This window comes from Theropithecus gelada, chromosome 1 (assembly GCF_003255815.1).
Source record: "Theropithecus gelada isolate Dixy chromosome 1, Tgel_1.0, whole genome shotgun sequence".
NCBI lineage: Eukaryota > Metazoa > Chordata > Mammalia > Primates > Cercopithecidae > Theropithecus > Theropithecus gelada.
Genome location: NC_037668.1, coordinates 122,710,577 through 122,723,122, shown reverse-complemented (window position 1 = coordinate 122,723,122; position 12,546 = coordinate 122,710,577). Strand labels below are relative to the sequence as shown.

The window sequence follows — 12,546 nt, the reverse complement described above, 5'->3', positions numbered from 1 at the left end:
AATTTGTCGTTTTTGTACATATACTACAATAATATGTTTACACATTTAAAAAATGATTCAACTCTATGAGGGGATGTGGCAGAAAAAAAGGTGGTAGGGAATGTCTAAAATTGATAAACCAAGAAATAGCTATGAAGGCATATTGTTTAAAAAAATGAGATGCAATTACACCAACTAGAAGAGTTTAAAATCATTGTTCCTAAGGTTTGAAGGGGATTGCTTTTCAGTTGTTTTGGCACTTTCTTAAAGTGACATGCATATGCTATGTATATGGAAATGGTCAGAACATTCCAATTCTTCACAAAGGAAAAATCACTAACGTAGGTTTAAAAAAAAAGAGACAGCTTCCTGCAGCTAACAATGTCAAAGTCCATCTGTTAGAAGAAAATTCATCCTGCTTCTCAGCACAAATTATGATTTTAAACACCAAGTTTAAAAGTTAAAACTTTACATAAGGTAATGACAGATGCTATCGTATCACCGGTTTAAAGCCAAATGTTAATCATTCAGAAAGGGGGGAAAGAGACAAATGCTAGATATATTTTATTCTATTAATGCAAAACAAACTACCATCGCTGTTTCATACTTCTCATTACATAAAAACTTGTTATGAGAACACAGTGATATGTCTTGGTATGCAGCATGGTGCTCATGGATGAAAGTTCTTATTCTTTGCTTTATTCTTCGGATTAAACTACCATTTCCCAGTGTAGTTTCTGGAAGGTGTTCATAGGAATTATGTAGAAAAAGATGTTCCGTGGTCAATCACGTTTTGGAACCAATGGATTTCTTTATTGTGGGTCTTCTAAGAACCACCATTACATAATGTGATTCTCCAGAAGGATCTTCCTCTGTGTCTCAAATGGTGAGGCACTATAATATTTGTTACATAAAAAAGAAAAGAATTAAGAAAAAAAGCCCAAATTGTTGTTTTGATGGCAAGAATCATAACAAAAGCAATTATAAGGCAGCTAGGAGAATACTTCTACGAGTAGGTTTAAGGTAATCCAGAAATCTGAAAATCTGAAACTTCCCCATGCCTTAAAATATTTTCCAAGACGAATAGTATCTTTTAAAGTCTCCTGGATGTTTGGTAGCATTTGTCAGGTACACAGATTTTACTGAACTTTTCTAACAGAGAAATTCATTCAATTAAAAACCACACTTGACAAAACTTTAAAAAAGAGACACTGTGCTAAAAGCATTTTCTGAATTTATTTTTGTGTTTTTCAAGTCAAGACTAAACTATGTATGTTTTCAAGTCAAGGCTGAATTATAAATGAACTTCTCAGTATTTAGATACCAGAATAAAAAGAACAAGCAAAAGTTGTATAGGATATCTGAGTTTTGTTTTCTTTTTTTTTTTTTTTAAATCTGTACAGAAAATAAGTATACAAGTTTGCTAAACAGAAGTGGTAAAAACTGAATGTTATGTATTATGGAATTCAGTACATCAGTTTACTTCGGTAGCCAGTGATTGTTATAGTTAATTCTGCAAAAAAACAAAACCAGTTATGCAGAAACAAGAGTATAAAATGCCCCTTTCAGAAGCTCAGTTTGAGAAACTGATTTCATATCTAGCTTATTGATTATACTCAGTTTCAGTTCTCCCTGGGTAAATAATACATAAAGTCATTAATGATGTTTTGATGAACTGAAATCATCTTCTCTTAGGATCGTTCAACATAATAACCCAAATATTAAAAAGTTATTCAAGATTCACAGAGATAAAACAGTGCCTCGGAAACATAATTCACCCATGTATATATAATAATTTTAGAACATACTTTTTAAACATAAAATCACAGTCAAAGACAGTGATAACATTGCACACTCAGTGCATTACTTCATGTAGTGCCTTCCTATGGCTCATCTGGAGTTTAATACCAAATAACCACCACACTTCTAATAAATGGGCTTCTAACACACACAAATTTGTCTAATTCTTTAAAAAATCTAAAACTCCCATAAGACCTTGAGCCTGGCATGTTAAGGACTTTGTGTTTTAATATCCCAAACATTGGGAAGATTAGTGTGATACATGGTAACCCCTCCTTGTAAGCAAGACTGCACATATACTTTAAACAACTCAATACTGCAGACTGAGAGGGGTACATTTATCATTTAGTTAAGGAAAATCAAAATGGCTTTCCTGGAGTTAAATGCACCCAAGACACACACAAGGAATGAGTATTACTGTGGCAGCTAAAGAAATCTGCCACTGTGTAATAAATGCTGTTATGCAATGTTATACATTTAAATAATACATTATGATTTGTTTCCAACTACCATGGGGCACAGGAAAATGAAACTGAAGACTACCTGGCTGGAACAGGACAAATGATAACCTGGTTTTAAATAGGGTTCTTCATTGAAGGAAAAGATAGAGCCATAAAAGTCCAATTAGCTGACTTCAAATGGTTTACATCCCAGGATGAATCAGGTTACAGTGATTGAAGCCCAATTTAATTTAGGCAGGTTTTTAACCACAAGAATAAGGACATTCTTAGTACATATTAATAATTAAACCAACATATACACAATTAGCAATATCCTATATAATACTAAATGTTTTAACAACTTGTTCTCCATTATTCTATATCTAGTTAATTTGTTGCTTTGTTTTTTTTTTAAAAAAAACCAAGCTCAACTTTATTTTACAATGTACTTTGCATTTCTAAGTGTATTCTGTAATTATTTCATTGAAGCAGGTATAGTTCTCCAGATTTCTCTAAGAGCCAAACTCAACTGTATCTTCTGTTATCTGTTTGAATTCATAGTTGCCTCTGCCATCCATATGCAGGTAGTACTATGGGAAAGAAGGGGGAAAAAAGTCAGTAACTAAGTGAATACAGTACTGTCCTTTATGAAAAGTAAAATACAGACTTCCTCATTATTTTAAGGGAGCTAAATCTATAAGCATCCCACAAATTAGAATGCTTCCTTAACTCCATGACCAAGAATCTCAGCTACCAGTAGGTTAAACTGTGCTAAATGCAGGACTGTTCCATATGTCAGTCAGTATTGCTTCCTGTAGCCTGATTTCCTAATCAGCTCGGAATCTCTAGCTTAAGGCTTTTTATTTGTTTTTAATTTAGTAGAGGGGAAAAAGAGCTATAAAAAGTGCCTATATATCCTAACCTCTGAAGACACAACAGCAGTTACAAAGCCTTCTGTTTTTATTTAGTGGCTTATTTGCAGAAAGCTTTCTGAGTTTCCATTTTCTGTATTACTATTTCTTAGCTATCCCGGCCCCTCTCATTCTAGTTGTGTTCCCCTCCTTCACATGATCACTGGCCTGATGATTATTTTGCTACTTGTCTATACCTCCAAAAGAAGAGGAAAGTGAAACCCAGATGCTCTCAATTCCTCTCAATGTCCTATGGCTATAATATTTATGAACTTCTGAGAAAACACAAAGGCTTGGCTATATTTTAAAGGGCTTTCATTTCTAGTTATTCAATTTCTTGTTCAGCTCATGAAAAACTGACAAATTATAATATGCAATAAAATAATAAAAGCTATCTTTAAAAGTCATACAGTTATATACAATTTCATTGAATTTTATTAAGTACTTTCATATAGGCTACCTGTCTAATTTTCATGGTAAGCTAAGAGATAGGCAGGTAAGGATCAATAACTTCATTATACAAAGGAAGTAACTGAGGCTAGAAACACTGGTGCCTGAACCCAGGCTCTCCAACTTCAAATCCTATGCTCTTCATTTTATCACTTGTAGACTATCATCTACATCCTAAAGCTCTTGAAGGTAAAGACTGTAATTAATTTGCATCCCTTATGACACTTAGCTCAGTATCTGGCAAAAAAAGGGTCCTTAATCAGGTTATGTGTTTTGTGTAGCAAGATACCCTTACCATTATTCCAATTTTTCTCAAACCCTTGCTTTTACCTAAAATTTCTATATCATTTAGGAAGAAAAAAAGGAAAAAGGAAGGAAAGAAGAGAAGAAAGGAAAGAGGGAAGGGGGAAAGACAGAAAGGAAAGAAGAAAAGAAAGGAAGAAAGGAAGGGAGGGAGGGAGGAGGAAAGAAAATAAAGAGAATTAAACTGGGTTTACTTCCAGGTTTTGAGCATTTTACATTAAGAGTTGAAAAGAACTGCCATAGTGAGAATGGCACTACTGAAGCAACAGAACAAGTAACACACGTGCACCAATGTAAGCCTCACTTGAATATCTTTGTAAATTATAGTCACTACCTAATGAATCCTATTTACTACAGTGCATTGATAAACATAGCTGACATTACTCAATCTTCCCCCTTGTAGTCCTGACCTCTATTAAAAATGCCCCTAAATTTTTTGCCATCTAATTCTTCTTAAGACTTTTTCTCCTCTGTCACTTCTGGATAAGAAAAGTTTACTTCACCATATTTGTGATAAGACTATGCAAAGTTTAGTCAGTTACTATTAACAGATAAGAGTCACTTGTAAAACTGGAGAAAAAATGTTACACCATTGCTTTCAAAACCGACAACTACAATATTTAAGAAAATCCTATTTTATAAAACAAATAAAACCGCCTTTTCTCCTTAAGACATATGTTTAAGGGAATACAAACCATAAAATTTAAAACCATATTCACCAGAATTCTTATTTTAAAGAAAATAAAATTTCGCTGTACCATTCAATGAAAGAAATACAAACCTCATGATGTTTCCAAAGAGATTTCCTATGAGACACAGTGAAGAGAGTGATGCCAACCTAATACAAAGAAAATGATTTAGGTTTAATCAATAACAGAGTCACAAATTAAACTAGTCCATGTACTTTAAGCTGTTAAGAGGACTGTCTTCAGTGATTAAAGTTAAAAAGCAGTGTCAATGAGAAAAAAATTACAACTGATGCCAAATGTTTATAGCAATGGAAAACACTGGCCATCAACCACATAATAAAAACTACCAGGTACTGGCATTAAGTGTATTATTCTGTTTTGGGCAAAAAACATATCTCCTAGCATGTCTCCTATTTTATTGTGAAAAATATATGAGAGGAATATGAGAAGGATAAAAATAGCCAAAGGTCAAAATCAGGAAAAATTAGATCAGTATAGCATTGTTGACAGTCAACTTGCTTCTCAAATACAGGGTCATAATCCCCTACCATAAACTATTGTTTTGGAATGTGTCTTGGAATTCAGATTTTGAAAATGTATTATTTAACACCCCCAGAGAGTTCTGAGGCAGAATTTTGTAATTAAACACATAAATGTTTCAGCAGCAACACATATGGACACTGATATTAAGTGAGACAAATAGAGTTTAAATATTTTTTGTTAGCTTAGGCAAAGTTTTACCCAGTGAACTTGCTACAAAATTATGAAAAATGTTTTGAATTTAAGCACTTTCTGGATTTCAGATTGTGAATACGTATTTATAGATCTGTACTTCAGATTTTCAAAAACAAAACAAAACAGAACAAAAACATTAATAGATAACAGCTGTAGTTGCTCTAGATCAGTGGTTCTCAACCAAGGCGGGGAGGTTGGTGATATCTGTCCCTTGGGGGGACATTTGGCCATGACTGGAGGCATTTTTATTGTCACAACTGAAAGTACTACTGGCATCTAATGGGTAGAGGCCAAGGATGCTTTCTAAACATCCTCCAGTGCACAGCAACCCCCAGCCCTGCCCAACCAGGAATTACCAGTCAAAAGGTCAATAGTGCCAAGACCGAGAAACCCCACTCTGGGTCACTGTTCCTCCAAGTGGATCACTCAAGGCTGGCAAATGCATGCTTAGGGAATCTGGGAAATTTTTACCATGGTTTCTTAATTTCATTTTCATTTTGATGATAATTTTTAAAAGATCATTATAAGTATATTCTGGGTCATTTTTACCATGAGATTGAAGTTCCTAAGTTTGTATTTACACCTCTGATTGCCAAAGTGATAAAACATAAAACTTCAAATGTGTTTGCCTGCACTTTAAAAAGGAACTTAAATTGGTTAGGAATTGCATAATAAAATAAACATATTATCAGTATTAATAAAACATATATTTCAACCATACCACACTTTTCTGATTTTTCAAAGCTCATTTCAGGTATTATTTCTCTGTTCATGATTCTACAATAGTTGGATTAGATATCTACTTAATGCACACATTCTTTATATGAGGATATAAAAAATATATGGAGTATATGTCAAAATAAAAAGCAAAATGCAAAATAATAAAATTTGAACCTCAGATTCTATCTTTCCTTAGTTAAATCCCAAACCACTGGTTTAGTTTCATCTAAATGGTATCATAGGTCTCTTTAATGTTGCAAGTTTGAAACTGTATTTGTTTTGTCTGTATTTAATGTGTAACTTTATATTAATTTTGTAGCTGTAAAAGAGCTCTAGGCTTAAGGAGTTCACACCTCATTTCATGTTTATACATGTTTAAGTGCTATCACAGTAATTTAAATTATCAATGAGGCCCCATATGAATTTTCTTTTAAATGGAACTGATGTTTTACAGAATTTATACAGTCTTCTGTGGGGATTTCAAGCCTATACCTAGGGCATAAGAGGAAATCACGTGGTCAAAATTACCAGCAAAGAGCCGCTATGTTATTGAATTAAGTGCAGACTACATGGTTTTATGTATATGAGAATACCATAAACATCTCTAATACCTATGAAATTTGAAAACCAACATGAACAAATGTATAATTATATATTACCAAGGCAAATTCAGAATAGAAAATAAATCATTAACAAGATAAAATCAGTAGTTAAAATCTTTCTGCAAAGAATACCAAATTTATTCTTTTATCATCACACCAGTGCTTCTTAAACTTTAATGTGCATTTGAATCATCTTAGAATTTTGTTAAAATGCAGATTCTGGTTTAGCAGGGCTTAATAGTAGGAATTCATACTATATATACTCAATATGACCTTTATTATTTATTGAGAACTCCCAAAGAACGAATACAAAATGTTAAAAATCCTCATCTACCTCATTTACTTATATAGAAACTATAAAATGGCTAGGATATACTACATTTGTTCCCAAATTTAACCACAGTATAGATGTTGGTAACAATTTCTCAAAGAAAGAAAAAAAAAGAAAGAAAATTGATACTACTGAATAATTACTTAAAGAATGGAACCAATAAAGACAGCCTCAGACTTGGCTACTAAAAGCAGCTTTGGTAAAATAGTGCTCAGGCTAGAAAATAAAACGAATAAATTAAAAATTGCCAAATAATTATTGTTGAGTCTTATTCATTTTAAAAAAACCCTAATTTTAGACAGAGTTAATGGAATAAATTAAGAAAAGTGCAATTTATTAACTCTGAGTATAAGTAATGAGGTAAAGGGGAATAGATTTAAATATGTTGTTTTATATCTCATTAATATATTAATACTAATATATTAATGCTAATATATTAATGAGATATAAAACAACATATTTAATATTAATGCGATATAAAACAACATATTTAAATCTATTTCTATATATAGATTATATACAGAATTGTATTTATAATTATTTTTCTTTTACTCATATGTTTTAAATCTTTATTAAAACAAGAAATCTTTGGGTAGAAATTGTGTTACTTTTTGACTTGGAATCTTCTCTTTGGACAGATTTGGACACAGTTTACACTAGGAAAGAGGCCATGGCTTCTCAAACTGAGCACCTGCACACTTACCTTTCGACAATGACTGTAAATGTAGCCTTCCACGTCGACACTAACTGCACTTGTGCATTCGTCCAAAATGGCAAACTGGGGTTTATGATAAAATAATCTTGCCATCTGAAGCATAAAAAAAAATTTTTTGTGTAAAACACAGGCAGAGACCTAAAATTAATAAGCCGAAACAAACTTAAGTTAAATATGCATTTGCAGTCTTGTAAATCAAAAGTATAAAAATTATTCTAATTCAAAATACCTACTTCCCAGAAATAGAAACAATATAAACATAACTGTTTTCACTGTCATCCTTAACAAAGGGAAAAATGTACTTCATGGGAAATATTAATTGCTCAGAGTAAAACACAAAACTTAAGACTGATGAGAGAGGGAGTTTCAAACTAGTATTAAAGAAAGCTCACTAAACAAATAAGATTACAGAATACATATTTTAACCAAATCTCAGAATTCAGACTAGATGACTCTGATGCAAAAAGGTCTCTATTTTAAATATTTTATTGCTTAAGTAATGGTACCAATTACTATTCTCACCAATAATTTTTTATTGTACCTGTTTTATATCCCCATTGTCAGTTCTGGTTGTGCTCATTTTTTTAAGCCTTTGCTAATTTTATAAATGAAAATTAATATCAAAATTATAGCATACATTTCTTTGACTATCAGGAATGATGAACATTTTCCCACACTTTTTTTCCCATGTATTTTCTGGGGACTGTTTATTCTGATCTTTTGTGTAACAGATATTCCAATTTTTGTCATCTGCCCCCTGAAAAGATCTCCATGTTTAAGACCAGTGGGGCAGTCTTCTATCCTTAATTTATCTTCTCTGCAACATTCTCCTTAGAAGACCACTCCATTCTTCTTGAGAAAGTGATACTGAAACCATGCACGTAAGTTTCCTCCTACTTCTGAGGATCCTTTTTCAGTTTCTTTTCTAGCACTTTCTCCTCCACTTGACCATTAAATACAGGAGCTCCTTAGGGCTAATTTCTAGGTCTCCTTCTCTTTTTCCTGTATTCTATCTCTCAGTGCTCTCATCCAATCTTCTGATTTCAAATAGTATTTACATTCTATAAACTTGCAATATGCATCTCTCACTCATACTTCTCTATTTCCAGATATATAAAAATTTCGGCCAGGCACAGTGGCTCATGCCTATAATCCCAGCACTTTGTGAGGCTGTGGCAGGAGCATTGCTAGAGATCAGGAGTTTGAAACCAGCCCAGGCAACACAGGGAAACCACATCTCCACTTAAAAAAAAAAAAAAAAATTAGCCAAGCATGATGGTGTTCACCTGTGGTTCCAACTACTCAGGAGGCTAAGACAGGAGGGCTCGAGCCCAGTAGGTCAAGGCTGTAGTGAGCTATGATCAGGCCACTGCACTCCAGCATGGCTGAAACAGCAAGATGCTATCTCAAAAAACAAAAATTTAAAATTTGACACATTTAAAAAATTAAAAATAAAAATTCCTATTCGAGTTTTTACTTGGGTATCTCACAAGACTCTCAAATGTTAAAAGTCTAAAACTCAAATGTAATTTCTAGATTTTCCCTCTAAAATCCATTCCCTTCCCTAATCTTGAACACTTCAGCAAATAAACTATCAAACAGTTGTTCCAGCTAGAAAGCCAGGAGTCCTCCCTGGTCTGGTCCTTCCCTTTTCCTCTTCCCTTTCACTCTCCCACCACTATTTTTAGAATGAACTAAAAAGTCCATTCAAGTAAGAAATGTGAAGTTTCAAGTTCACTCCCTTTTCCTCATCTCCACAAACATGCCCTTAGCCCAGAGCACACTCATCTCCTGTCTGGATAGACTACAAGTAAGCTCCTACCACTTCTGCTGCTCCTCTCCAGTCCACTCTCCATATAACCAGAGAACATCTTTCACACATGTCAATCAGGGAACTTCACTCTCTGGCTTAAAACCTTTCAACAACTTCCCATTTCACTTAAAATTCAAACTCCTTACCATGGTCTACAAGACCTGCACGATCTTATTCCTATTTACTCTAATCTCAACATTCTAGCCAACACCACCTCCTCTCAACTGCTAGGAACAAGGTGCCTTATGCCTTAGAGGCTTAAGCACACGTCATTCTTTTCGTATGTCTTAAATGCCTTACTCTGCTCCTTAGAGCTTTCAAATTTCTGCTTATAATGTCATATTCTCAGGCAATCCTACCCTCATCCCTAACCACAATCCAAGTGGGTCCTTTCTGTAACACCTCTGAAGCACTTCATATATTGTGAATTGTATATTTGTCTTTGTCTATCTGCCTAAGCTATAAGATTTACAAAAGCTGGGGCAGAACATGGTGGTTCATGCCTATAATCCCAGCACTTTGCGGGGCTGAGGAGGGCAGATCACTTGAGGCTAGGAGTTCGAGACTAGCCTGGCCAACATGGTGAAACCTTGTATCTACTAAAAATGCAAAAATTAGCCAGTCATGGTGGCGCATGCCTGTAGTCCCAGCTACCTGGAAGGCTGAGGAACAAGAATCGCTTGTACCTGAGAGGTGGAGGTTGCAGTGAGCCAAGCTTGTGCAACTGCACTCCAGCCTGGGTAACACTCAGCCTGGGTGAGACTCTGTCTCAAAAAAAAAAAAAAAAAATGTAGAAAAGCAGAGACTGTTTTAATCACTACTACGTACTGAATACTTATATATGGGTAGCATTCAAATATCTAATAAATGAATGACTAAAATAGCTTTCCACCTATTTGCATGAGGTGAGGAAGGGGAGGCAGCAAGTATAGACTATGAAGAAGTTCAACTGTGCAGAAAATGAAAGGTACAGACCACAGGGAAGCTTTGGCTAAGGCTGAGTTTGCTTTTTAGATCAAAGAGACCTGAAAAATGTCTTTCTGCAAGAGAAGGACTAGAAGAGGTTAAATGTAGGTGGGGGCTGAGGGAGGGGACATAACTGAAGGAAAAGGATGTGATAAAGTCAGAAGACAGAGGGTCTATAAACATAGATGGAGATATTAGCCTTTCTCAAGAAAGATGACACATCTTCCACAGACAGTGGAAGTAGGAAGGTCAGGACAGAGCAGCACACACTTAATTAAGAGGAATGGTTATCTGAGGGCATTCCACCAATGTCTCTCCTCTCTGCTCCCAAAAGACTCTGTGCATACCTCCCTCCTCACACTTAGTACATGACATGGACATTTTCTCATCACGTGTCTCTCTCTCCCACTATGTTGTCAACTACTTAATGCCACAATACAAGAAAGTTGTAAAGCAGGAGTGTCCAATTTTTTGGTTTCCCTGGGCCACATTAGAAGAATTGTCTTGGGTCACCCATAAAATACACTAACACTAACGATATCTGATGAGCTTAAAAAAAAATCACGGCTGGGTGCAGTGGCTCATGAGGTCTGGAGATCGAGACCATCCTGGCTAACACAGTGAAACCCTGTCTCTACTAAAAATACAAAAAATACAAAAAAATTAGCCAGGCGTGGTGGCGGGCGCCTGTAGTCCCAGCTACTCGGGCGGCTGAGGTAGGAGAATGGCGTGAACCCGGGAGGTGGAGCTTGCAGTGAGCCAAGATCACGCCACTGCACTCCAGCCTGGGCAACAGAGCAAGACTCCGCTTCAAAAAGAAAAAAAAAAAAAAATTCACGCCCACAAAAAATTCTCATAATATTTTAAGAAAGTTTATGAATTTGTGTTAGCCTGCATTCAAAGCTGCCCTGGGCTGCATGCATCCGTGAGCTGCAGGTTGGGCAAGTTTGTTGTAAAGTGAATAAGCATATGCACACTGGAGCCATACTGCTTGCCTTAAGCCTGACAAAGCCCCCACCACCAGCTTTAACATTTACTAGCTGTCTTTGCTTGGCCAGTTACTGAACTGTACAGAAGTTCAATCTCCTCTGTAAAATGGGGCATTTCGGCCAGGCGCAGTGGCTCACACGTAAAATCCCAGCACGTTGGGAGGTCGAGGCAGGCGGATCATTTGAAGTCAGGAGCTTGAGACCAGCCTGGCCAACATGGTGAAACCCCGTCTCTACTAAAAAAAAATACAAAAATTAGCCAGGTGTGGTGGTGCTTGCCTGTAATCCCAGCTACTTGGGAGGCTGAGGCAGGAGAATCTCTTGAACCTGGGAGGCAGAGGTTATGGTGAGCTGAGATCGTGCCACTGTACTCCAGCCTGGGTGACAGAATGAGACTCTGTCTCAAAGAAAAAAAACAAAAACAAAACAGGAGGGGTGGCATTGCCAGTTCTTACCTCACAGTACTGCTGTGACGATGAAATGAGATCACCTGTGTAAGGTGCCTGACATACTGTCTGTCATCTATTCAGCACTCAATAAAAATTAGCTGTCATTGAACTGAAATAATAGCCTATCTTCTTTGAGAAGTAGAAGGCAAGTTATTCTGCCAAGTGCAGTGGGTTAAGTAATGGGGTAGAAAACCCAAAATTGGTAGTTTTAAAATGATTCTCATGAAAAATGAGAGGAGGATAAAAATAAGTAAAATGATTGCTAAGCCATGCTGTGAGCCCATCTGATGTTTTTTAGCTGTGCTCAGAAGAGTGGTTAGAGAAGTGCCAAGGCAAAGAACTGCCAAGGCAAATAATTGGGTTGGGATTTAGGTAATAGGATGACACAAAAAGTGGGAAAGGAAGCTAAGGGGAAGGGATGAACTGTTCATTCCTTAAGAAATATATCTTATCTCCTATAGGCCATACCCTGGATTATGAAGTCTGTACTGGACAGTAAAGGAGGCAGAGACAGAAAAGGACTGATCAGTTGTAAGAAAAGGGAAGGATCAATATTCTAGAGATCTCAGGGAATTTGAGAAAGGGGCATAGTTGCTTAAGGTTAAAAAAAAAAGATTTACAAAAATGGATTTTTTTTTTTTTTTTTTTTTTTTT

At 35.6% G+C, this 12,546-nt stretch overlaps 1 protein-coding gene across 4 annotated transcripts in view; it reads right to left on the bottom strand.

Moving 5' to 3' along the window:
- Positions 1–530: 530 nt before the first annotated feature.
- ABCD3 (ATP binding cassette subfamily D member 3) overlaps positions 531–12,546 on the bottom strand; it is a 103,033-nt gene continuing 91,017 nt past the window's right edge. For 2 of the 4 annotated variants that reach the window (XM_025379096.1, XM_025379105.1), the window contains 3 exons: positions 7,664–7,768; positions 4,665–4,721; positions 531–2,809 (listed from right to left, as the gene is read on the bottom strand). In XM_025379096.1, coding sequence (XP_025234881.1) covers positions 2,732–2,809; positions 4,665–4,721; positions 7,664–7,768 — 240 coding nt within the window. In that variant the 3' untranslated portion in view covers positions 531–2,731. The remainder of the gene's footprint in view (positions 2,810–4,664; positions 4,722–7,663; positions 7,769–12,546) is intronic. The other 2 variants (XM_025379086.1, XM_025379113.1) reach the window with 1 other exon arrangement.